The following is a 27,642-nucleotide window of genomic DNA, read 5'->3' as shown; positions in this document are numbered from 1 at the left end:
TCTGGAACGCTACCTTGAATGTCTACAGGAGTAGTATTCACATGAGAATCTGACTTCTTTACTGAGACGTGGAAGTGACACATAACCAACCTTTCTGACCTTTTAAAAAATATTTTTTTAAATTTAATTTTACCCCTTTATCTCCCCAAATTCGTGGTATCCAATTGTTATTAGCTACTATCTTGTCTCATCGCTACAACTCCCGTACGGGCTCGGGAGAGACGAAGGTTGAAAGTCATGCGTCCTCCGATACACAACTCAACCAAGCCGCACTGCTTCTTAACACAGCGCGCATCCAACCCGGAAGCCAGCCGCACCAATGTGTCGGAGGAAACACCATGCACCTGGCAACCTTGGTTAGCGTGTAGTGCGCCACAGGAGTCGCTGGTGCGCGATGAGACAAGGATATCCCTACCTGTCAAACCCTCCCTAACCCGGACGACGCTAGGCCAATTGTGCGTCGCCCCACGGACCTTTCTGACCTTGTCTTCTTTAATGTAAGGTCATAAAGCATACCAGTATTTGTAATTGTAAGTCAGTGGTACTTGCATTTTTGTTTTACAGTATGGACAATCACAGTCATAGGCTCCAGGGAGGTAATTATATTGAATTTATATAATGCATTTTATCAGTGTTCAAAATACTCCATATTTTTCAAAGTACATCGTATAAAAATTGCACACTCAAAATGTTTTCGTAAATCACCAGGTTGCTTTTCATACAAGAATATTGTTAATTTAAGTTAAGTATATTTTATTTAATAAAACCTCAACTTGTAATATCCAGTCACAAATAGGTTTTTCCTTTTGAGTTGTTCTTTTTAAGTTGATTTTATACAAAAACACAATGTTACTGTATTGAACAGGTTTGGTAAACAAATTTGTACAGTAGATTAGCACAGTAGTTTAGTATGAGAAAATAGGATCTAGGATCGTTAAAAGCATACAGTATAAATACACAATCATGAAAGTTGTGGCATCTTCACCGCATGAAATATGACACATTTACTGAAATATAATGGCCATCTATTTCAGAGATAGATGTGATATTAAAAAGTCTGGGACAGAAATTAAGAGAAATAAAGACATCACATCACTGTAACATTTGCTTGTCCCTTGATATTAGACCAATAAACCCCCTTTCCACAAACAGGGCATAGACTCATAGAGATGCTCTCAATGGTTCAACCATAGAGTAGGTAAGTATTCCTGCATTCCTGTTCTCTAGTCTACCCTTGCTCAATAACTGTTTCCTTTGTGCTTTCATTTGTTGAAAAGCATGGACCTGCTGTTGTATTGCATAAAAAACTACTCAAAGTTAATTCTTTCTTCAGGAAAGGTCTCTGTAGTTTTATTTGACTGACCAGAAGCTGGAGGTGGGAGTAGTGGTACTTGGAGACTCTTTGGGAGCTTGGCTTGGGCTGTGGCTGTAGCTGGGGGAGTGAGTGACACTTGGGCTGCTGGATGGTGAGGATGTAGACGAGGAGCACGAGGAGGATTTAGATTTGATCTCAAGCCACTTCCCTCCCAAGGCTTTGGCAAAGTGGTCATCCACAGAGACGCTGATGGAGAGCTGGCGGGAGCTGGCCCTTTGGTAGTCCATCCCCAGGCTTCTCTTGAAATGCTCCTCCACCACATGGTCATAGCTGTGCTTATATAGCACTGCAATGGAGAGAATACCAAACAAAGGTCAGAGGCATAATTCTTAACAAGTCTGCAATACAACAACAGCATTGTAGCACTACAGTTTTTATTGAGATAAAGGAGAATGATACTGACCTCTGGAGGAGTGGTTGCTGCTCCGGAACTCAGATCTGCAGGTGGGCTTTCTTGTAGAGGAGACACAGGTGATCACAGAAGGACGCATCTGAAAGAGGCAAAACAATTACATTTTAAAAAGTGTTTAAACATTATAAGATTCCGTACAGAACAATGTTATCGAAAACCTAATTCCCCTCCAGAACAATAGGATGAACATGTCAATGTAAACATAGCACATTAAGCCATCACTAACTTTTTGTTGAAGGCTCAGTATGACTTTAGGATAGAACATTTATTTGGTTATAGGATGGGGCCTGAAAGCTGTTCACCCTCATCAGGTTGGCACAAACAGGTCAATGAAAGAGATGTCTGTTTAGTCATGTTGAGGACATTCCTCCCACCATTGCTCACATTTTCTCCCCGAATCCGGCTGGATTGCATATCTTGGACAAGCATAAGCCTGTAAAGGCTCTTGGGAATAGAATGTGCCTGAGCGTTTATAATCACTACAGAGATCGCAGAGATACACTATATATACAAAAGTACGTGGACACACCTTCAAATGAGTGGATTCGACTATTTCAGCCACGCACGTAGTTGACAGGTGTATAAAATCGAACACACAGCCATGCAATCTCCATAGACATATATTGGCAGTAGAATGGCCTTACTGATGAGCTCAGTGACTTTCAACGTGGCACCTTCATAGGATGCCACCTTTCTAACAAGTCAGTTAGTCTAATGTCTGCCCTGCTAGACAGATGCCTTGGTCCACTGTAAGTGCTGTTATTGTGAAGTGGGAATGTCTAGGAGCAACAATGGCTCAGCCGTGAAATGGTAGGCCATACAAGCTCACAGAATGGGACTGCCAAGTGCTGAAGTGCGTACCATGTAAAAAATCATCTGCCCTCGGTTGCAACACTCACTACCGAGTTCCAAACTGCCTCTGGAAGCAACGTCAGCACAATAACTGTTCATTGGGAGCTTAATGAACTGGGTTTCCATGGCCGAGCAAGTCTAAGATCACCATCCTATGCGCAATGTCAAGCTTCGGCTGGAGTAGTGAAAAGCTTGCTGCCATTGGACTCTGGAGCAGTGGAAACATGTTCTCTAGAGTGATGAATCACGCTTCACCATCTGGCAGTCTGATGGACAAATCTGGGTTTGGAGGATGCCAAGAGAACATTACCTGCCAACGGTAAAGTTTGGTGGAGGAGGATGGTCTGAGGCTGTTTTTCATGGTTTGGGCTAGGCCACTTAATTGCAGTGAAGGAAAATGTTTACACTACAGCATACAATTACATTCTAGACGATTCTGTGCTTCCAACTTTGTGGCAACAGTTTGGGGAAGGCCCTTTCCTGTTTCAGCATGACAAGGCCCCCTTGCACAAAGCGAGGTCCATACAGAAATGGTTTGTAGAGATCGGTGTGGAAGAACTTGACTGGCCTGCACAGAGCCCTGACCTCAACACCATCAAACACCTTTGGGATGAATTGGAACGCCGACTGCAAGCCAGGCCTAATCGCCCAACCTTAATGCCCGACCTCACTAATGATCTTGTGGCTGAATGGAAGCAAGTCCCCGCAGCAATGTTCCAACATCTAGTGAAACACCTTCCCAGAAGAGTGGAGGCTGTTATAGAAGCAAAGGGGGGGCCATCTCCATATTAATGCCCATGATTTTGGAAGGAGATGTTCGACAGGTATCCACTTACTTTTGGTCATGTAGTGTACGTAGGCTCTGACTGCCTAGGGCTACACTGAGAGATTACTGAGGCACTCTTGACTGAGACAAACCAGAAAACCCATCCTTCATGTTGTTAGCACCTGGACCCACTATTATAATTGTTCCTCTTGAAATTACCTGTATCTGATTGGTGGATGTAGTGCTTTTGGTTTTCTTCTCTGTCCTCTCAGGCTCTTTCCTTGGTTTCTTAATTAGGTCCAGTGGTTCATCCATAGGTGGTGTGGGATACACATGATGGGGAAGATGACCTGTGGGGCTGGGGGTTGGGCTCCAGGAGGATGTGGGGCTTGGGGTTGGGCTCCAGGAGGATGTGGGGCTCTGGGGAACACTAAACACAGCTGGCCTCTGAGCACTTCTCATGTTGCTTTTGCTCTGTGCCCTCTCTCGCCTGAAACACAAAATCACATGCTGAAACATGGAATCACACACTGGACATGGCGTTATGAAACAAATGGTTGTCAATTATGAAGTTATAGAGGGGGATTAAGGCATGTGCAGGTTTCACAAACCTTTCTTCCAATGTTAGGCCGCGCTCAGAGCTGTGTTTGCGCTTGACTGGATGCACTGGTGGTACTCGAACTCTCTCATTTGTCATATGCCTGTATCTATCTTCACTTCTTAGGTTGGGCTGACCTACAAGAGGAAAGATCAGGCACACATAAAGCTAATGGTTACTATTTGAAATAATATACACTACACTTATTGGCAAAGATATTGGCACAGATAAGGATGGCTTACACCTAACTAACCAGTCATTAGGTGTGGCAATGAGTAAATAGGTGACGGGTTGTTTTGATCCGTGGAACTGTGACATACGGTTCATCACCTGTATGAGTAGTTTGTGGCCGTGGGAAAGCTTTCATGCCACCGTTAATTGTAAACTCTGTTAAGCTGTGAAACTAGACATACCAGATTGGTGAGTGTTACAATTCTTCTTGATTCAATGTCAACTGTAATTGTTGTATTTCAACATACAGTGATGATGACACCTATCTTATTTACATATCTAAGAGAGTAAGATTCGTTTATATGCAAAATGTGGATTGAGCTGGACAAACTTAAGATAACTAATGTCTCACAACCATCATTACAATACACACATCACACAGAAGCATTCTCTTCATTGTGAGAAACTAACAGAAACATCAACAGGTGCTAACATCCTTTGTGTTATTTACATTACATTTTAGTCATTTATCAGACACCCTTATCCAGAGCGACTTACAGTTAGTGCATTCATCTTAAGATAGCTAGGTGGGACAACCACATATCACACTCATAGTAAGTACATTTTTCCTCAATAAAGTAGCTATCAGAGCTAGTAAGGGGGGGAAATGCGGAGGAGGTGAGGAGCAGGTGCAAGGGGCTGTGGGATTATTTAAGATACTATTTGAAGAGGAAGGGTCCAGATGTTTTCACCATTGGGTTGCCATGAGAGAGAAGAGCTTGGACTGGGCTGAGCAGGGGCTGCCCTCCCATAGAGGTGGGAGGGCCAAGAGACCAGAGGTGGCAGAATGTGACGTTTACCAACGTCAGTACACTGGCATTTGTTTTTTATAAAGCTGACACCAGTCCTCTTCACACCTCACATTATGTTGTTTCTTTAAAGCTAAATTCCTTGAACTATATTCAAATTGGCATTGTCAATATACCAAAAGAAATGCACCACATTAGCATGCAATGCTCCACTACCACATTGAGATACAATGCTGAATGATTAGGTCATGTTAGTACTGTACATGAATGGTCCCCTTAATCTCAAATACTCCCCCTATCCACAATCGTCAGTCCAATCCACATCTCAAACAGTCATGTCCCTCAACCCCAACCTCTCACCTATGACCTCCCATTCTGTCCCTCAGACAACATAGTGTCACAGTGGATGCCCGTGGAGGGTGACAGGGAGAAAACCACACCTTGCCCGACTGACGTTATGATGCCTGAGGCATGGTTATTTGTTAGTGGTTATTTGTATCAGTAGAAGAAACAAGAGGGCAGTATCTTCAGATCCTCTCCATCTGCCACAGTTATTCCCATCATCTGACATAAACCTCTCTGAAGTAATGCTTGAGAGCAAGACATTTAGAAGCAAGTTGACATTTTACCAATGGAGGGACTAATTTATAGTTGCTAACTATTCTTAAATGTTGTTATAGCCTTAAGTGGATATAGTGAGGCTTTATTGTCACATTCCTCAACATTATCTTAAACTCAACCCCCTCCCCAAAAAAGTAAAAATATGTATTGGTTTCTTAAATGAGATTGTTAAAGTTGCTGGATTACATATTGTTTTTATACAATACAAACAGTTAGCTAAAATGTACTCAAAGACATTTACTCGGACTTAGTCAAAGTTATTTTATAATGACCCTAAACATTTGCATTTCTAATGACTTTAGTTGAACTAGCTAAGCTAATTACGAAGTAATAATGATCTAATAACAACTGTGTCATCATACATGATAACAATGCATGTTGCAGCAATAAATACTACTATTTAAAGTAGCAGGGATCACAGCAGCACAATTCTATTTTGTGAAACAATAGTAGGCCTATAAGAAAATAAATAAGATATGTTACCTTCCAAGATGTAGACTTTGAAGCCACTGCTCATCCGAGTTATGTATTGCAAGTTTGCAACAGCCATGTTTCCTTGTCTTTGTCTGTGAATAAAGCAAACTGCAGAGGACCACCTTGACTGTTCGAGCTAAAAAGACACAATGAGCCTAAACTCTGGTTGGAAATGGAAAGTCAACGAGATGCTGGGCTTGATCTCTGCAAGGTAACGTATCAGGAGGCTGCGCAGAGCTGCTGTGTCTTCCAGGAAACCCTATTGCTGCAATGTCATTGGTCGCTCTCAAGCCAATCACAACCTCATCGCTTTTAGATGTTTATGTTATTGTTGCAGGAAGAGTGGGTTCACAGGTAGATACTTCAAATAGGAAAAATTATATTAAACTGTTCCCTGACTGTCCCTGCACCACCCAACCATACGTTTACCTCACTTTCAGGCATAAACAGGAATGTAACATAGATTACTTTACATTCAATTCAACGGAGACTCAAAACAAGAAAACACTGATAATGTCACAAAGCACTTTTTTCCATGTTTTGTACCTCTCCCAGAATCCACTGCGAACTTCAGGTGTATCTGTTGTCTCCACTCTGGAAGTCAGCACCTGTCCTCTGCCCTTCCCTCACTCATAATCTACAATCTCACCAAACTGCATTTCTTCAAGTGCTTAGCCCACCAGAGCTCCAGTCATTCCACTGACCTGCCCATACATGCACACAGCTGTACTGTGAGCCAGCCTAACCATTAATGAAAAGGCTATTGTTGATGGCCAGACAAAGGCCCCTAAATCCTGGAAAAACTTCTGCACTGAGAAACAATCTAGTCTGAGCATGCTGAAGAGTCTGTACGCACATGAGCATACTCTCAGCACACAAGTGACCACAACAACACTCGGGACCTGACACATTTACAGGCACTTATAAAATACATAAAAAATGACAACATTTAGAATGTGTGGTGACTGATATGCTTTTGAAGGACTAGAGGGACTTATCTATAGTTGCTGACTTTCTTAAAAATGTGGTTATAGCCTACTTATGTTCCTTTTGTAACATGATTAAAGGGTAAAATAAATTATTTAAATATCTTAGCTGGTTTATGTTTTAAGAATGCCCTCTGGAGTTATTGATAGGCCTATATTCTGTATATACCTGTTGTATATATATATATATATATATATATATATATATATATATATATATATATATATATATATATATATATATATTTATATATATTTTTTTGTGTGTGTGTGTGTGACCCAGCTCTGGGAAAGCCTCAACAAATATGGAGACTACTGTCAAAATAGGATAGGTGCCGCTTTGAAGCAAATCAAGCTCAACAGTGACCCCTTGGGGCACACACTGGCATTTCTAACATTTTATTCTTTGAATTGAGTTGATTATGACTTATCTAAACTTCATGAATAGGGGAGAGTGGGGTAATTTGAGCCAAAAGGGTGGGTTGAGCCAACGTTGTTTCTGGGAAACCATACACACAATTAATCATTTGACAAAATATTTGGGAAGAGGTTATAATTTCATGGAGTCTGTGAAGGAAGAAAAAAATCAAATGATTTTCACAAAGTCTAATTAATTTATTTTCATGATGCTTGTATCTAAACCAAAGTCGACAATTTTAAGATTGTTCTAAACAATCAGTTGGGGTATTTATTAGCTTCAATATGAGGTCCTAAACCTAGCCTGAAAGTGCATCCTTATAGCTGTGTGGGCCAATATAGTCAAAATCTTTGCCTTGGGGTAAGTTGAGCCAATGGTTGAGCCAATGGAAAGTTTAGCAAATTGTGTATATGCAAGGAATTATTGCTGGGATATGCAGTAACAACAGGGCCTGGCCTTTTAAAAGTGTTTAAAATGTACAGTGTTTGTTAGGTGTTTGAGCCTGTGTTAAAATATGCTTAAAATTATGAAAAACAAAAAAGCGCTTGTGATTGTATTGAATTGTGTTTGATAGACATGGTTTAAAAAAGGAAGTGGTCATATTTAATTCAGCACATACATTTGTTGTCACGCCCTGATCTGTTTCACCTGTTCCTGTGATTGTATCCACCCCCTCAAAGTGTCGCTTATTTTCCCCAGTGTATTTATCCCTGTGTTTCCTGTCTCTCTGTGCCAGTTCGTCTTGTATGTTCAAGTCAACCAGCGTGTTTTTCCCGTGCGCCTGCCTTTTCTCTTCTCTTTTTGCCTAGTCCTCCCGGTTTTGATCCTTGCCTGCTCCTGGACTCTGTACCTATCTGCCTGACCATTCTGCCTGCCTTGACCTCCTGGACTCTGAACTGGTTTAGACCTTTTGCCTGTCCACAACCATTCTCTTGACTACCCTTTTGGATTCTAATACATATCAAAGACTCAAACCATCTACCTCCCGTGTCTGCATCTGGGTCTCACCTTGTGCCCTTATATTTGTAGGTGGGTTAACTTACCCTGTCCATCAGCTCAACTTAACCCAAGTTGTGGCAAGACAGCACTTTTTTTTAACAAGCTATGTTTTCAAAACTGTAATGTTAACATTAATTCTAATTATTTCCTGGGAGACATAACATCCTGAAACATATGTAGATATCTTTCTTAGAAAGAATATTATATTTTCCTTGACAGATTGATGCAGAATGTCCCCTACTGATGGTGCAGAGTAAAATTGACATTCCTTCATGATCAGGAGGAATTCATGGGTTTATCAAAATTTGATAGGATGATATGATTGGATGAATTTTAACTGGACATATAAGGATGTTCAGAGTATTCAGAGTGTTTTTTTTTCTTCTTATGAGTATTTCCTGCCATAATGTCAACCAATCAACATGCACAAGGTCTTATAATTTAGTGTGGATAATAGAAACAACATTGTGAGTAGTTGACACTCAGGAAACATTCATTGGATTCTATGGGCTAGTACTTAGTAGACCAACGGTTCTCAATGGCCGTGTCTAGACTTGACAGTTCATGCAGCTTTAGTATTCTAATCATGAATTTCTGATCATGGAATTCTGAACGCATCATGCATCTACACCTACATTTAAATGGGTCTACCGTGTCCACAGTGTGTACGGATTCCCTTTTCCCACTATATTCAAATGACAGTATGCATTCTATAAATGGTGGAATAAGCAAAATATGATATCACTAGAACAACTGATGGCAGTAGCTAACTACTGTAGCGAACTAGCCAGATAACATCTGTAGCTAGCCTTGTTTGCTGGCTAAATCATTTTTCTAAATATTAGCTAGTTGGTTAGCATTTATGAGGCCAGTAAACACGTTCCTCACATCCCTTACAAAAAACTGTATCATGGTAGTACAATGAAAAAAAGACGATGGTACTATAATGTTTGTTTGGTCACTTCTGAAAAACATGTGGTGTTTATGAATTAGAAGAGTTAAACGAATCTGTGGCCACTAGTCAGATTTTGACAGCAATGCTAAGAAAATGACAGATACATTCAAAATGAGAGGCTACAAGGACAAGACTCTTAATGCTGCAATGATGAAAATATCTGAAAAACAAAGAGAGGAATTGCTCAAAATTAAACTAAAGAAGAAAAACAATGCAAAAGTGTTTTGCACTAAGTACATCAAGTGTTCGGAGAAAATGAAAGCAATCCTGAAAAAGCACTGGCATACTCTGCAATCAGACAAAAAACAGCTTAGTAAGATCTGACATGCCACGAGCCCACTCAGACACTCTTGACACCCACTCCAAATGGGAACTACAAATGTGGCTCATGCGCACAGTGCGATAGCACTACTGAAACATCCTTCTTCAGACTGTATTTTCTTTATTTTAATTGAACCTTTATTTAACTAGGCAAGTCACCCACATACAGGTCGAAAAGTTCCTGTTCAGGGGTATCATCTCATGCAAGAAAGGGAGTAATCTATCTCATCACCTGTACACTTGGGAAAGCCTACGTAGTACAAATGAAGAGACAATTAAAACAACACATAGCTGATCACCGCAGCTCAATCAGGTGTAAGAACACAAGAATCAGAATTAGCTCGGTAACATAGATAATTAAGATGTCTTATCTGCATAATATGCTTATATGATTGAACTGTTGAACTCTTGTTATTAGAATGCATCCCTTCGGACTCTGGTGTTGGCAGATGCATTTCCTCCCTCATATTGGCCTTCGTCACCTGGGGCCCAGAGAGGGGAGAAGTCACGCTTGTCTATCACATGTCCCTGGTGCTATGCAGAATATCCGAAAGAGAATAGGACAGCAGGGAACATTGTCTTCATATGTGAATGTGTGTCTTTACCCATTTTAAAGCATGTGAAGGGATGGCGTGATTAATGGGGAACCAATTATTTGTCTCCACAATGTCTATGTGCCAGTCACTCCCTCCTTTGGACTTCGGGGAGATAAGGTCTGAGACACTATCCTGGGATAGTGTATGACCGAGAGGCTCATTCCCCTCAGGACTTTACAATTGATTTATGCCATAGAATGAGTTGGTATCTCTGTACTGTGAAGTGCTAGGGATGAGATCAGAGCCTCTTCTTAGGGGCCAAACTCTGTACAATAAGAACAGTCTTCATAGCAAATGCTATCTGGCTGGGAGATACTCCATTCTCATATATCAAGTTTCACCTTGTGACTCATTCCATACATCAGTTGTTTGTCATGTAGACTACGAGGGTGTATCTTTGTATGTCATATTTTGTATACTTTGTATGTCAGAGCTGCTCGCCACAACACTTGGAAGTGTTGAGTCAACCAGCCTCATTATTGTAGAAGCAATTACTCTATGCTCCCTTATTAATAAGGTTTGAATAAAGTAATATCCTGATTGGTGATTGACCTGGTCTCTCCTCATTGTTCATTAGAATTTCCACAACAATTTTGGCGACAAGGAGGTGATCTGCAACTTCACCTGCTGACCGCTCCTGAAGACAAGTGGTAAATTGTGCACAGGGGATCTGAAATTGGGATCTCAGGGAAACCACACTCCGAAGGAGCAGCTGGACCCGCCTAAGCTTGGACAATCTATCAATAAGTGATGAAAGATAAGAAAAATAAATTGTTTAAATTTATAGATATAAAATTACAAAATTCCCTGTTGAGGATACGCTCAGAGCGAGGTCTTCCTAAAGAGGGCCACAGCTGAGGTAGCTAGCAGGACTGAGTTGGGTTGATAAGAGTGTTTTTAAGTGAGGTATCCTTCGACATGATTGTTAATTAGCCAGTTGCGCGCTACTAAAAGTCCAGATCCGTGGTACTGGGTTGATCACAGTAGGACTGGTGAGGTTAATGTATTGAAAGAGGAACTTGAGTGCAGGTGACTCCTTGTGAGGGCATCTGGCTTGGTGAAGTTCAAATAATAACGTGTAATGTTTTTATGAAATGTTTTGATAAACCAAGTTAACAGGTATGCCCCAGGTTACTATTGTTAGATATTATTGTGTTTGTTATTCCCGGCACTTCTCCGGAGCTGGAGGTTAGAATATAAGAGGTAAGATTGGATTTTTGAGGATCGTGTTACACAATTAGATAGAAGAAGCAGGTACTCTGTAGGTAGTTTTGTACATTTGGATAGACATAAGATAATCCATACCACAGTAATCGCAGTAGGCAATATCCCAGTGTGGAGACAACACCCCGTTTTGAGACCACTAATTAGGCAATCATTTTGATAATGGTATGGGTTACCCTGTTCATATAGACAGGGTTTGAAATCTAAAAACAGAGCTAACCGGTTTTTCCTCGTCTGTCTCATCCCCTGTGTGTCGGTGTTTGTGTTTTCTGTGAGTGTGTATGAGTGAAGTAGCAGAAACCATGGGACCACACAGGAGCAAAGGACACGGAATTCCAGGGGATTTCGGACCAGGTGAAATTGTGACATATCGAAGGATGTTTCCTTTGACAGGGACACTGAGTGTGACACTGTTGGATGAGGTTAGGGAGAGGTTAAAAGATTAACAGAACTGAGAAAAGTAAGAAAGATAAGGTAGATGGTTAAATTTCAGAAATGGGTAAGAGAGGCAGACAGGCGCACACAAAGGCAGGACCCCTTTAGGGGAAAGCCCCGCCAGAACATGGTAATACAGACTGAGGAAGAAGGGAAAACAGACAAAGATGAGACAGTAAGGAAGAATAGGAAAGACGATGAGAGAGATTTCCCCCTACTTATTCTTCTCCTCACAATGTCTATCCAGTGCTGCCAGTGCCTGTGGCTGCGGTGGTCGTGTTGGGAAGAACAGGAGCACTATATCCCACCAAGACTGACTGGACGACCATCAGAGAATACACCATGACGAAGGATGAGAGCTTGGAAGGGTATAGATGGAGACTGGAAACCTGTTTCAGGCTGCACAGCGGCATCAGACCTAATGAATTGAAATATGGAGCTCTGTTGAAGGACTCCCTGGTAAGGGGCCTGACACCAGACCTGGAGAAAGTGGTGAGAACCACCTGTATCAGTTGGGAAACTGAACCCCTGGCCACTGTGGTACAACTTTGCAAACATGCTGAGCGACAGCAACGTGCTCAGAAGGAAGATTTTTTTTGTTTTTAAAGTGAAGCCTCAGAAATTGCAAGCTGCCCAGTTAACATTCTACCACTGGCAGGTGCCTGCTGGAGTTGGAGGTGGTGGAAGTGGAGGAAAATCCAAACTTGGAAGTTGCTTCCCTAGTGGCAAGGCAGGCCATTTCGCTGCACAATGCAATCAAGCCCAGCAGCCGAGGGGAAGAGCCAGGGGCGGATCGAGAGGCAGAGGAGCCCCAAGGAGGGCATGTACAATCCTGGACAAGAACAGGAGGAAGAATATTGACATGATGAAGAGACAGGGACAGATGAGGTAGAATCGTCAGAGCAACCCGAGCATTTGTTTAAAGAGTCACACCCTTACCAGAGTAGAGCCAACAGTGGAGGCTTGCGTCAATGGTGAGTCAATAATATTTATTGTTGATACTGGGGCTGTCATGTCTGTCATTAACTGCAAGGCTATGACAAAACCTCCCATGTCTAGTGAAACAGTTAAAACTGCAGGGGCTTCAGGCCTCCCGTTCAGAGAGCATGTAGCCTGTCTCCTTTTGTGAGGAGAAGTGTCAACATCAATTTCTCTACTCTGGCCACTGTCCTGTCAAACTGTTGGGCAGGGACATCCTGCATAAACTGGGCATCAACATAAGATGTGGCCAAACTGGTTTAACCGTTATTCATGAGGAGGAGAAAGGGGGGGAGCAATTGATGGTAATGTCTGTTAATGTCTGACTGGTATTACACATGGGACATTGATAATGAGGTGCCCAATATTGTTTGTGTTTTCTCAATGACTAAAACCCATTGGGGCCACGAGGGCAGTTTCATGTCTGAAGCAGGCTTACATTGCACCTCCCATTTTCACCATTGACAAGAGATCTCCATTATGAGAAGCAATGGCTGTGTGCTACATTACAGGATGAGTGCAGTGCAGTGCAGTGTGAGGGTTTATACTGTAGCAGTGATTTCTGTGCTTTAGGAGTTAATCTAACCCCTGCACAGAAAGAGTGCTACCTGAGGATAGCACACCACATGTGTCCCTGGCAAAATCAGATAGAGTAGAATGGGCGGATATTGATGCTATTGACTGGGAGATGCACCCTGATGGGTCAACGTATTCACACAGCACAATAACAAGTTGTTACCCATTCAGTTGGGAAACGCCAACTGAGAGGGGTGTGCATGATGTTGATCAGGTTTGTTTTTCTACCAATATATTGTTGAGTGAAGACTCACCCCTCCTGAGAGGGGTCCCTGAATGCCTATGGGCAATGGACAAGTATGATTTTGGGAGAATGAAGGGAGCAGGGCCAATGGTGGTCACTCCTAAAGATACCAGGCGTCCATCTAGAGCACAGTATCCACTCAGTAGGGAGGCAATAGCAGGTATTACACCTGTTCATCCATCCCTGTTAGCTAATGGCGCTTTAATTCCCTGTACAGAATCACCCTGTAACACCCCTATCTTGCCGGTTAAAAAGCCTTCAGGTGATTGGAGATTTGTCCAGGATTTAAGGCTTTTGAATGACGCAGTTTTTGCCCGTGCCCCTGTGGTTCCCAATGTTACTATTCTGTTGGGGCGGTACCACCCACAGCAGAGTGGTTCTCTGTGATTGATTTGGCTAATGTGTTTTTTCAGTATTCCTGTGGCACCAGAATCTCAGTTATGGTTCGCCTTCACGTTTCTTAGTAAAAGATTTACGTGGGCGGTGGCGCCTATATGCTATCTCCCCCAATGTTTTCAGCGGCTTTAGTGCAAAATCTGGAGGGCTTTATAGCCCCTGAGGGCAGCACTCTGATTCAGTATGTGGATGATTTGTTGTTGTGCTCCAGCTCAATGGAAGCTTGTGAAACTGATACTCGTGCTCGTGTTGATATTTCTAGCTGAGAATGGCCACAAGGTTTCAAAGAAGTTACAGTTGGTTTCACAGACAGTCAAGTATCTAGGTCATGACATCACTCCCAATGGCAGGCAGCTGGGTACAGAGAGGATACAGGCTATTCTCTCCGTCGCACAGCTGGTTACTAAACAACACATGATGTCATTGACTGATATGATAGGGTATTGTAGGACGTGGTTACCTAACTATGCTGAGGTGGTGCATCCGCTTTCTGACCTTATTTATTGCCACAAAATGGCTATGAATGACACAATTAAGTGGACACCAGAGGGACTGACTGCTCTGACCTGACCTCTACCTGTTTGGGGCTCCTTGACCATTCTAAACCTTTTAACCTCTTTGTTTGTGAGAAAAATGGCTTCATGTCATCTGTTCTAACACAGGATCGTGGAGTAAAGCAGCGCCCTGTTGGGTATTTTTCCAAACAGCTGGACAGTTTGTCAAGAGGCCTGTTTTTTTGTTTGAGAGCTGTGGCTGCTGCTACTGAAGCTGTGCTGGCTTGTGCAGACATTGTTGCCATGTGTGAACTCACTGTACACGTAAGTGCCTCATGCTGTACATGCTCTTATTTCACAGGCAAAGACGGCCCATCTAACACCAGCTCAACTGCTCCATTATCAGAATGTTCTTCTGACAATGTCTCATGTGACCCTGAAGAGGTGCACTGAGTTAAATCTTGATACTTTGTTGCCTACCGAAGACGATGAAGAGCCGCACGGCTGTGTAGCTGAGAGGTCTACTTGGATCCACGCCAGCCACATCCGGAAGGTGCCTCACAGTTGCCATATGGGCAGTGACTCAAGGACAACCGGTCCTGGAAGAAGTACAAAATGGTATGGACTTGACTGATGACCGCTCAGTCCCATGGTGGGACTTATATAACAGCCACTCCAGCTCGACAGGAGTCCAGCAAACAATGGCCGCTCCAGTACTGGAAGAAGCACAAGGTCTATGCATCCACTGGATGAGCATCACAGTAGGAATCATGAGGGAAACACCTGGTGGTCGCTGCTTAACTATACAGTAAAGACTGAACTGATGGTAGAAAAATATTTTCTGTTATGTATGTAGTTTGTTTCCACACTCAGCGATCTCTCCATTCTCACAGTATTCAGTGGAGGTCAGCATTAATGACACTATGTGAACTGCTGTTTGTCAAATGAGATCACATGGGGTCAACCCTCACTAGATAAAACACTGAGAGATAAAACACTGAGGGATAAATGCATTAATGGTACTTTGTCATCAACAAAGAATTTACGAGGGGGATTTTATTAGGGCGAGACCCAAATGCAGACACAGGAGGCAGATGGTTGAGTTCCGATATTTATTGTACCAAAAGGGGTAGGCAAAAGGCAGGTTGAGAACAGGCGAGAGTTCATAAACCAGGTCAGAGTCCAAACAGTACCAGGGGATAGGCACGCTCGAGGTCAGGACAGGCAGAGTGGTCAGACAGGCGGATTCGGCGTCAGGGCAGGCAAAGGTCAAAGCCAGGAGGGCTAGGAAAAACAGAGACTGGGAATAATAAGAGCTAGGATAAAACAATGGGGAAAACAGGAGACACCTGCAGGTGGGTGGAGACAATCACAAAAACAGGTGAAACAGATCAGGGCATGACAGATTTGATTGTTCACATTGGTGCGGTAGAATCATCTTAGAACCTAGATCCCGTGTACCAGAACCTATTCTAATCCAACCCCGGTGAACCCAATTCCGAACCTGTCATTGTCACAACCCAAGCAATATTTCCATACCACAATTTAATGAATCCTATCTGGGAATGTCAACATGTGTCAATTATAGTGTCTTCCCAATAGGATGTAGCTGGAAAAATGGAACATGCAGCTGGAGACCCGTTAGACTGAAGGTGGGGCACACCATTGTTGACGAAAAACTGACAATCGCTCTCCTCATCAATTTGCTTCGACAATGTTTATTGGATTTGTGGTGATAAAGCCTACTTCTACCCACCAACAAATTGGACAGGGTGCTGTATTTTTGGTAAACTAAACATCTCTCTTGTGGTAATGCATAAAACAAACTCCTCCATTCCAAGCAGGTTAAGACGAGTTAAAAGGGGCATCTCGCAATCAAATGATGTCCCCAGTGACTCGCGACGATCCTTGAAATTGGAAAAGTTAATGGTGCGGGTTAATCCCCTGGTATGGAGCATCGGAGAACGCCTATGAGTTGGATCGGCTAGGATATAATTTGGAATCCCTGGTAAATTTAACCACTTCAGGGTTTTCAATTATAAGACCAGAGTTGCAAGGCACTCAACTCATGGCCACACAAAATAGGGTGGCACTTGACATGTTGCCACCACGTTAAGGGGAGGGGTCAAGTTCTAGAAGATCACTGCTGTACATTTAAACCCAGGGAGACGAAAATTTGACTATTGTAGTGGAACATTTGAAGGAGCTTAGCGGTGTTCTCGAAAGGGAAAACCAGCCTGACAATGACTGGAATCCATTTGGGTGGGGTCAGTCATTGTTTGGTGCTTGGGGTGCGACCATCTTCCACTGGCTCATACATGGTTTAATTTGCTGATTGCTCAGTTGCTGATTATCACATGTGTGAAGATATTGTGTAGTAAAGTGGTTGATGTTGGTCTTACTATGCCCTTGATTGCAAATGAAGAAGGTGTAGATGAAGAATCTGAGATTGATGGACAACAATCAGATGAACCTAGTGAAGTATCCTCATTGGCCAGTGTAGATAGAGAGGGTTCACAGTATATTAACGATTTCCCTGACCTATTCTCTATTCCTGACTACATCTCTGACGGTGGGGACCCCAATCCTGACCATGGGAACCCAGATGTGGAGCTCATGTTCCACACTGTGTGTACAAAGTGCCCAGGGGGGGTCTCTGTCATTGGTGTGGGAAGGGGTGGGCCAGGGGAACTGATGGGCATTTCCATCATGTTGATCCGTATCACTGTGCCCGCTGTCAGAGGGATGACTGTCCTATCTGTTGTGATGAGGCCTGTGTTTAGACACTGGTTCTCCTGTAGCAGGGAGCATGTCTAATTTCTGTATTTTCCTCAACAATGTACACTGCTCAAAAAAATAAAGGGAACACTTAAACAACCAAATGTAACTCCAAGTCATTCACAACTTCTGTGAAATCAAACTGTCCACTTAGGAAGCAACACTGATTGACAATACATTTCACATGCTGTTGTGCAAATGGTATAGACAACAGGTGGAAATTATAGGCATTTAGCAAGACACCCCCAATAAAGGAGTGGTTCTGTAGGTGGGGACCACAGACCACTTCTCAGTTCCTATGCTTCCTGGCTGATATTTTGGTCACTTTTGAATGCTGGCGGTGCTTTCACTCTAGTGGTAGCATGAGACAGAGTCTACAACCCACACAAGTGGCTCAGGTAGTGCAGCTCATCCAGGATGGCACATCAATGTGAGCTGTGGCAAGAAGGTTTGCTGTGTCTGTCAGTGTAGTGTCCAGAGCATGGAGGTGCTACCAGGAGACAGGCCAGTACATCAGGAGATGTGGAGGAGGGCGTAGGAGGGCAACAACCCAGCAGCAGGACCGCTACCTCCGCCTTTGTGCAAGGAAGAGCAGGAGGAGCACTGCCAGAGCCCTGCAAAATGACCCCCAGCAGGCCACAAATGTGCATGTGTCTGCTCAAACGGTCAGAAACAGACTCCATGAGAAACAGACTCCATGGTATGAGGGCCCGACGTCCACAGGTGGGGGTTGTGCTTACAGACGTTTGGCATTTGCCAGAGAACACCATGATTGGCAAATTCGCCACTGGCGCCCTGTGCTCTTCACAGATGAAAGCAGGTTCACACTGAGCACATGTGACAGACGTCCTCCAGCATGACGGGTTTGGCGGTGGGTCAGTCATGGTGTGGGGTGGCATTTCTTTGGGGGGCCGCACAGCCCTCCATATGCTCGCCAGAGGTAGCCTGACTGCCATTAGGTACCGAGATGAGATCCTCAGACCCCTTGTGAGACCATATGCTGATGTGGTTGCCCCTGGGTTCCTCCTAATGCAAGACAATGCTAGACCTCATGTGGCTGGAGTGTGTCAGTAGTTCCTGCACGATGAAGGCATTGATGCTATGGACTGGCCCGCCCGTTCCCCAGACCTGAATCCAATTGAGCACATCTGGGACATCATGTCTCGCTCCATCCACCAACCACGTTGTACCACAGACTGTCCAGGAATGGGAGGATGCTTTAGTCCAGGGCTGGGAGGAGATCCCCCAGGAGACCATCCGCCACCTCATCAGGAGCATGCCCAGGCATTGTAGGGATGTCATACAGGCCCGTGGAGGCCACACACACTACTGAGTCTCATTTTGACTTGTTTTAAGGACATTACATCAAAGTTGGATCAGCCTGTAGTGTGGTTTTCCACTTTAATTTTGAATGTGACTCCAAATCCAGACCTCCATGGGTTGATAAATTTGATTTCCATTGATAATTGTTGTGTGATTTTGTTGTCAGCACATTCAACTATGTAAAGAATTCAGATCTCGGATGTGTTATTTTAGTGTTCCCTTTATTTTTTTGAGCAGTGTATTATTCTGTATAATTAAACATGTGCAAGTATGTCTTGAGGAATAAAGGTTGTAAACTCAGTTTCCCAATGGAGAAAGCTTACATGGTGCACAACATTGAAGGGATTTGATTCTCTATTTATTTATTTTTTTATTCATATATTCTGCAACAAATGTTAGTAAGATACCATGTTACTGTTCTGATGTCTCTGGAAGGGACGGAGTCCCTTGAGAGGGGCATGTGGAGGAAGAATCAGAATTAGCTTGGTAACATAGATAATAAAGATGTCTTATCTGCATAACATGCTTATATGATTCAACTGTTGAACTCTTGTTATAAGAATGTATCCCTTCAGACTCTGGTGTTGGCAGTTGCACTTCCTTGGGAGTGTTGAGTCGACCAGCCTCATTATTGTAGAAGCAATTACTCTATGCTCCCTTATTAATAAGGTTTGAATAAAGTCATATCCTGATTGGTGATTGACCTTGTCTCTTCTCATTATTGATTAGAATTTCCACTAAAAACATTTGAAGACGACTTTGTTTTTCCCATTGTGATGGGCCATATAATGGGGAATGTACCGACCTTGTCTCTTCTCATTATTGATTAGAATTTCCACTAAAAACAGTTGAAGACGACTTTGTTTTTCCCATTGTGATGGACCATATGATGGGGAATGTACCAACCTTGGTAATCTTCGGCTGCTACTAGGGGTACCTTCTTGATGTGGCCGGACTCCACCAACTTGTGAACCTCTGCGCTGTACACTGCTGCTTTCTCTGGATCCTTGGACAGATGCTTATCTGTCTCTCACAGATGAGCCAGTACTACCTCCTTCGGAGCTTCCAAAAGAGGAATGTTCTTCTTCCACAAGAGGGGAGTGACGTACCTTTGAACCCCGCCCACTTCGACCCTGGCTGTCTTCTCCTCCAGTATATCATTGGCTTCTACATCTTGTCTGGACTGTGTGATGAGCTACGCAATCCTGTGTGGTAGCGTATCCAACCACCAGAGCTTCTCTAGATGACTGAAGAGCTCTGCAGATGGAGAGACGAGGGATGTATGAATCAAATCAAAATCAAATCAAATTTTGTTGGTCACACATATTTAGCAGATGTTATTGCGGGTGTATCGAAATGCTTGAAGGCACTGTTGTGGAGCAAGACTGGAGTGCAGGAACGGTCTTGAAGGATCCATCCGAGCTGAGACTTGATGGCGGCAGGTCCTCCAGGGGGACCCAAATGCACTGGCTCTGTCGAGGTGATAAGATGGGGATGTCTGACCTGATGCGCAGTAGTGGCTGCGTCTGATCCAGCAGTTGAAGGGGAAGGCCTTGATGTGCCGATACTTTTTCTGAAGGGCTTCAACAGGGTAGCTATGCATTGCAAGGCCCAACTTGTTAGCTGTTAAGGCTCTGTGGATGTCAAAGGACCTGTTGGGTAACAGGGGCAACAGAGAATGACACAGAAGCTCCATGGATGAATCTGATATCTTGACGCACCGTACGAAGTGCCAAGTCCTCAGGATTGCCGAGGAGGACTCACTGCTCTGCTGCTTCGTGTAGAAGTAGTGTTCTCAGACCCGTCTTCCAACTGGGCGTACGTGTCAAGTGACTTGTTGCCGCTCCGCAGGATGACTCAACTCATCTTCAGCAACACCTTGCTGCTGCCCGGAGGTTGAGCAACATAGAAGGTCTCTGCAGTGGAGCTTACCAGGCAAATACTCTCTACTGGCACCTTTGTGATGGAGGTCTTCATAGCGTTTATGCTAGCGTTCTTCATAGCAGTCGGGCTAGTGTTGACCTCGTGGAGAATCTCACAATGCTTCTACTTGCACTTAGGCTTGAGAGTACACTGAGCTGCTTGGTGTTCGCATCCACACTTCCAACATCTTTCATTTGTCTTGATCCAGGATTCTTTCTGTTCTTTGGTTCACGTAATGCTGTGTGGTGTTACAGAACGGACAATATTTATTTGGCTTCTTCTGTGACCTTTCCTCTTGAGACTGGTTGTGTGGAGAGACTTTGGCTTTGTCCTTTCTCTGCTCACCTCCATTGAGGATGGTGGTGATCTTGGGGAATGAATTGTCTTTATGCTGATCTCGGTGTGAGCTAGGGTGGTCCCTGCTTTGGTCGCTACTGAATTGCGTGCCATCTACTTGCACTCTCACCTCATACTCGAGCCAATCTGCCAGGTGAAGGAGGGTTGGAATGGGTGTCTTGATGGGGCTCACACATCTCATGAAGCTGGCTCTTATGTTGTGTGGTAACTTACTGTAGCTAAGAGGTGGGAGATGTGTGAGACACACCTCACTTCTGTCTGTCCATTACTCCCTGGCTCATCCAACATGCCAAGCAAGGCACACACTCTCAGAGCGAATCTTCGGAATGCCTTGGTGTCACCACTCTTGATGTTGGGGCCATCCATTAATTCTGCAATGTGTTGGAGGGCAAGCTGTTGAGTCTGGCAAGGGATTGCATGGTGTCACTGTATGGGTGCTGCTGTTGCTGTAGGAGTCAGCAATTAGCAAAGCCTCTTACAACTTCAGGTTGTCCACCAATATCTGAAACTTGAAGGACTGTTGCATCTACAGGCAGCACATTGTCAAGGGCCACAGTTGAAGTTGGGGATGGTAGGAGTTGGTCCACAGTAGGAATGCTCCCGGCTGGGTGGAGAAGGTCTGTGTAGCGGACAAGTGAGTGCCAACGACGATCAGGTGAGTAGGCTCGGCGGCGATGGTCAGGCGAGTACTCGCAGCGGTGATGGTCAGGTGAGGGCTGACGACAATGGCCAGGTGAGTAGTCGCGGCAGCGACAGTCCGATGCTGGCTGACGACGGCGGTCAGGTCAAGAGTCGTGGCAGTGAGGATCAAGTGAGTAGTCGCTGCGGCGGTGTGACCTGACAACAGAAATCTTGTGTAGGCTGACCGTAACGGTCAGGTGAGGGCTGACATCGGCGATCAGGTGAGGCTCTATCCTCACAGTTGCGGGTCAGCCTGGGTAGTGACTTGAACTGTTCAAGACCCATTGAAGCAGATGAATTTAGCTCTTCCTAAAGCTCAAATCAAATTAAATATTGTCAGTCACATGCACCGAATACAACACGTGAAATACAGTGATATGCTTACTTACAAGTCCTTAACCAACAATGCAGTTTAAAGAAAATCCCCCCAATAAGTAAGGGATAAGAATAGCAAATAATGAAAGAGCAGCCCGAAATAACAATAGCGGGGCTCCAGTATCAATAATGAGAGCTAAAGTATCTCCTGTGTCAACTTCTCAGTTTCCTCTCCTATCAGCTTCAGGCACATTATGAATGTTCTGGAAGAATAACAGGTTTCTCTCTCATCTCGTACAGGAGGCTAGCTGCTGCTGACCTTGTTGTGAGAGGAATTCAATCAGCGCCCTCTGCTTGTGGTCCCTCGTTGGAGTGGTATGTTGTTGTGTGTGGTGTTGTCTGCCTTGACTCGTACCTTACCTCATAGTCGACCAGACAATGTGGGGGGCGAGTCTGACGGCGGGGACAAACCACAACTTGTGGAGGATCCTCTCTGGTGACTGGCATCCTTAGGATCTGGCAGTTACTGCATCCGGCTCGAAGGACCATGAAACATATGGGTTGTTTATGAATTCGAAGGATCAATAAAAAGGGATAAAAAATGTAGCTTCTGGATTTTAGGCCGGTAGCAACCACCACAGGGTGTCTGTTCAGAATATGAGGAAGCTGTAGTTCCAGTTCAAGGGTTTAATGAAGATCAACACACACACAACACTACTCTCTCTGATACTAATTGTGGTTCTGTAAAGAAAAGGGAAGAACTTAGGCTATAGCACAGTATGGGAAAATATGCATAAATATGCCTATTTGAATGTCAACAAACTAAACAGGCTATGTGGACCCAAAGACATGCTGGATGCACAAATAAAAAAAATAGAGAAATGTAGAAATATATATATGTTACAAAAGATAATAAGCATGAGAAATCTACAACCGAAAATAGCTTAGCACCACAGAGAAATGCAAACAAATGCTAATCACGAATAAGCATGTTAACTAGTAATGCACTCCGGATGACAATGCTAATGCTAGCGGGGGTGTACACAAGCTAGCTAGCAAGTTTAACACAAATGGTACATATTCACAACAGACACTATTTAGCTCCAAACAACAAGACATCAGGATTTTGCCACTTACATTTAGCTGCACACACAATTAACATCAGAAAGAAAGGCATTTTTTTTTAAGGAGGTAGAACAAGCAGGAGGGAAGAAAATGGTTGGTCATCAGAATGAAAACTACAGACTGACTGAGGCCCTGCCTGATCAGGTCATATGTTAAGTCCCGCGAAAAAAGGCTGCTGATTAGCTAATAAAATAATGATGATTGGCGTGATCTTATTTCGTTTATACAATTACCATGGCAGGAAAATGCCATGGTACTGGTGCAAATACCATGGTGTTTTCCTGCCATGGTAGTGACCAAAAAAACATGATGTTTTTTCATTTGTACTAGCTACCATGGTACAAAAATGAACCATGTAGTACAATTAATGAAATACTTTGGTTTTGTACTAGCAGCATGTAGTTAAACATGAAAACATGGTAGTTGTTTCCAATGTATTATGATGGTCTGTGTCCCACCGTTTTTTGGGTAAAGTGACCAAAAGCATAGTAATTTATGGTACTCGCATAATGCAACATTAACTACTCGCTCTGCAATGGCAAAGCATAGGCCTAGTATCCTCTTAAACCCCTTTAGCTCATAGTGAAAAACCACACTACACATGTATTTATAATGAACCTTTAAGCCTGTTAAGAACAAACTCTTATTCACAATGACAGCCTACACTAGCCAAACCATAACCCGGAGGATACTGGGCCAATTGTGTGCCATCCTATGGGACTCCCAATCACAACGAGTTGTAATACAACCTGGAATTGAACTGTGGTGAACTGTGGTGAACCCCCTAGCACTGAGATGCAGTGCTTTAGACCACTGCGCCACTCGGGAGCCCCAAGTCCATGGTCTAGTAGTGTAGTGTACCTTCTTAAACCTTGGGACCTGGATAGGGTATGGTGAGAAGAATGAAGGGAGTCTGAAACCTTGAAGATTTAAAATAGTTAGTTTATGTGGTGCTTTTCTCTTCAGTGCATTTTTTAGCTGGCTCTCACTCATTAGACTGACTTGGCCAATCTTATACTATTCTAAATAACCAACATACTACAAAACATTTTTTAAAGTATGAATATTGCATAGATACATTTTCATCATATAATTATCAACATATCCCTCAAAACAGCAAGTTACAATGTTTCCCTTTGTTTACACCGCGTGAACGTTCATTGGTCATGAGGACAAGCTAGCTTGACTGGAGCTAACTTTAGCCAATGTTAGCTTCTATGCTAACAGACATTTATAAATTAATTAAACTATCAAAACGTCATCAATACATAACAACAATGATATAATTACACTCCGTTTAACTTGGTGTTTCATAACCTATGCTTTATAACTCGCTCACCGTGATGATAAAGTTTAAAATATTTTGCTCATTTGGCACTTCTCTATTCAGTTTTGAGATGGCTTGGCTCTCTCATTCAACTGTCTCACTGACTAGGCAGGCTAGTGCGAGAGCCACTGACTGTAGAGTGATAGAGTGTGAAGCAACCACTAGAGCAAGCGACTCCCTCTGTGGGCCGAAACAAGCACAACACCCCTTTACTAAAAATACTATAAATGATTACAAAATGCCAAAGACTAGGCTACCATATCTCTCACATTACCCCACATTTCAGGTTGGCAACACTGGGAACCTAAACATGAACAAAAAACTGTACTATTAATACAGAAAGTATTATCCCTTTTTCACAGAAACTATTTCCCTTTAACTTTGAGGTTACGTACAAACTAGGACCCTCCATTGTAGCCTGCCTCTGACTTTATCAGAAACTATAAATAAATTAATCAATATAATACCAACCAACCTATTTTGACCTTACGGGGGTTTATTTATGAAATACATTATACTGGCATTGTACTATGGTAACACACAATTAATATAGATAATTGTGATTTACCATGGTAGAATGTATAATACAGGTCAAAACCATGGTATTTTTGTGATCCACATCTATACCTTGGTAAAAACGAGGCAATACCATGGTATAATTTAGGTATATGAGAGTACCATTATACTTCAAGGCTAAAACTATGGTACATTTCCATGATTCATACTATACCATAATATAAGTGAAAGTACCATTGTAGTACCATGGTACATTTTTTGTAAGGGACGCTAGGAACGTATTTCCACCAACATTATAATGAAAAGGTGCCTCTCGGTCCCAAAACACACATTTTCTGTAGACATGTGGGAGGACTGCTGATTAAGTTGCCCACTGTATGCGCTTTTGATAGCAGAAGTCTGCATGTAAGTATCAAGTTTAGACACAACCTATGAGTGTTCTGGGTGACTAGTATAAAAGACAATGTATGTTTGATCCTAAAATGTGGTCGGAATTGTCATATGGATGGTGTGATGTAATTGCGGAGCCTCCAGAGGCATGCAAAGGCCAAATTGAGCTATGTACGGTATGGCATGCGCCTGCCTCATTTTGTAACAATGCTGAGGGTTCCATATAGCTCCGCATTGATATGATTGGTTGACAGTAGGTGGGGGCGGGAGGTCCAGTATAAACATATACTCACTTCCTTGACAACTTCCTTCACAACACCTCTGCTCTGCTCCACTAGGCGCAAGAAGTATGAAAGTCCTGACATCTGCAGAGGCTGCATCGCAGTAAATACTGTAATTGAAAGTAACTACATCGGGGAAATGAGTGCTTTGCTGGACCTGTATTTATATAACATGAATCCACAACTAAGAAGTTCAACCAGTGAACTCAGTATAATAGAAGCAGTGAGGGTGCTGTACAGGGTTCTGAGCTGGCAATAATTTAACTCAGAGCAACATGGTCTCAGCGCATTTCGTATTATTCTGTATGTAAATCTGTGACAATCCATTTAGTATAATTTGTTTTGTATGGTATGTATTAATTTGTGACTATCCATCACCCATTTTGTACAATATTTAACAAATTACAAGTTGTACTATATGTTATGAATTAGCAAAACGTAAAATAGAGTTGAAGTCGGAAGTTTACATACACTTGGAGTCATTAAAACTAGTTTTTCAACCACAAATTTCTTGTTGTTAACAAACTATAGTTTTGGCAAGTTGGTTAGGACATCTAGTTTGTGCATGACACAAGTAATTTTTCCAACAATTGTTTATAGACAGATTATTTCACCTATAATTCATTGTATCACAATTCCAGTGGTTCAGAGGTTTAAATACACTAAGTTGACTGTGCCTTTAAACAGCTTGGAAAATTCCATAAAATTATGTCATGGCTTTAGAAGTTTCTGATAGGCTAATTGACATATTTTGAGTCAATTGGAGGTGTACCTGTGGATGCATTTCAAGGCTTAGCTTCAAACTCAGTGCCTCTTTGCTTGACATCATGGGAAAATCAAAATAACTCAGCCAAGACCTCAGAAAAACAATTGTAGACCTCCACAAGTCTGCTTCATCCTTGGGAGCAATTTCCAAATGCCTGAAGGTACCACGTTCATCTGTACAAACAATAGTACGCAAATATAAACACCATGGGACAACACAGCCGTCATATCACTCAGGAAGGAGATGAGTTCTGTCTCCTAGAGATTAACGTACTTTGGTGCAAAAAGTGCAAATCAATCCCAGAACAACAGAAAAGGACCTTGTGAAGATGCTGGAGGAAACAGGTACAAAAGTAACTATATCCACAGTAAAACGAGTCCTATATCGACATAACCTGAAAGGCCACTCAGCAAGGAAGAAGCCACTGCTCCAAAACCGCCATAAAAAAGCCAGACTACATTTTGCAACTGCACATGAGGTCAAAGATCGTACGTTTTGGAGAAATGTCCTCTGATCTGATAAAACTAAAAAAGAACTGTTTGGCGATAATGACCATCGTTATGTTTGGATGAAAAAGGGGGATGCTTGCAAGCCAAAGAACATCATTCCAACCGTGAAGCACTGGGGTGGCAGCATCATGTTGTGGGGGTGCTTTGCTGCAGGAGGGCCTTGTGCACTTCACAAAAAGGATGGCTTCATGAGGAGGGGAAATGATGTGGATATATTGAAGCAACATCTAAAGACATCAGTCAGGAAGTTAAAGCTTGGTCGCAAATGGGTCTTCCAAATGGACAATGACCCAAGCATACTTCCAAAGTTGTGGCAAAATGGCTTAAGGACAACAAAGTCAAGGTATTGGAATGGCCATCACAAAGCCCTGACCTCAATCCTATAGAAAATGTGTGGGCAGAACTGAAAAGGCATGTGCGAGCAAGGAGGCCTACAAACCTGACTCAGTTACACCAGCTCTGTCAGGAGGAATGGGCCAAAATTCACCCAACTTATTGTGGGAAGCTTGTGGAAGGCTACCCGAAATGTTTGACCCAAGTTAAACAATTTAAAGGTGATGCTACCAAATACTAATTGAGTGTATGTAAACTTCTGACCCACTGGGAATGTGATGAAAGAAATAAAATCTGAAATAAATCATCCTCTCTACT

General features: G+C 43.0%; 1 protein-coding gene and 1 long non-coding RNA gene across 2 annotated transcripts; one reads left to right on the top strand and one right to left on the bottom strand.

The window, feature by feature from the left end:
* Nucleotides 1-592: 592 nt before the first annotated feature.
* Nucleotides 593-6,597, bottom strand: LOC110525609 (transcription cofactor vestigial-like protein 4). The gene is made up of 5 exons (XM_021605887.2): nucleotides 6,088-6,597; nucleotides 4,017-4,140; nucleotides 3,625-3,895; nucleotides 1,779-1,866; nucleotides 593-1,661 (listed from the first exon to the last, which is right to left on the bottom strand). The coding sequence occupies exons 1-5, from the start codon at nucleotides 6,152-6,154 to the stop codon at nucleotides 1,351-1,353; spliced, it is 861 nt and encodes a 286-aa protein (XP_021461562.1). The 5' UTR covers nucleotides 6,155-6,597; the 3' UTR covers nucleotides 593-1,350.
* Nucleotides 6,598-10,933: 4,336 nt separating this feature from the next.
* LOC110525608 lies at nucleotides 10,934-15,688 on the top strand. The gene is made up of 3 exons (XR_002473782.2): nucleotides 10,934-11,931; nucleotides 12,260-12,986; nucleotides 15,062-15,688. It is a non-coding gene; the product is annotated as an uncharacterized LOC110525608 (long non-coding RNA).
* Nucleotides 15,689-27,642: the final 11,954 nt, after the last annotated feature.

The sequence above is a fragment of the Oncorhynchus mykiss genome, chromosome 6 (genome assembly GCF_013265735.2).
Source record: "Oncorhynchus mykiss isolate Arlee chromosome 6, USDA_OmykA_1.1, whole genome shotgun sequence".
In the NCBI taxonomy this organism is placed as follows: Eukaryota; Metazoa; Chordata; class Actinopteri; order Salmoniformes; family Salmonidae; genus Oncorhynchus; species Oncorhynchus mykiss.
The sequence above is the reverse complement of the archived record's forward strand: the minus strand, read 5'-3'. Positions and strand labels throughout refer to the sequence as shown.

What these genes read in the sequence shown, in the direction of transcription:
- LOC110525609 (XM_021605887.2), bottom strand. Translation starts at nt 6,154, where the DNA reads ATGGCTGTTGCAAACTTGCAATACATAACTCGGATGAGCAGTGGCTTC. An exon ending in CATCCACCAATCAGATACAG is followed by an intron (nt 1,867 to 3,624) that starts GTAATTTCAAGA and finishes TGCCTCTTTCAG; the next exon opens with ATGCGTCCTTCTGTGATCAC. An exon ending in CAGCAACCACTCCTCCAGAG is followed by an intron (nt 1,662 to 1,778) that starts GTCAGTATCATT and finishes TCTCCATTGCAG; the next exon opens with TGCTATATAAGCACAGCTAT.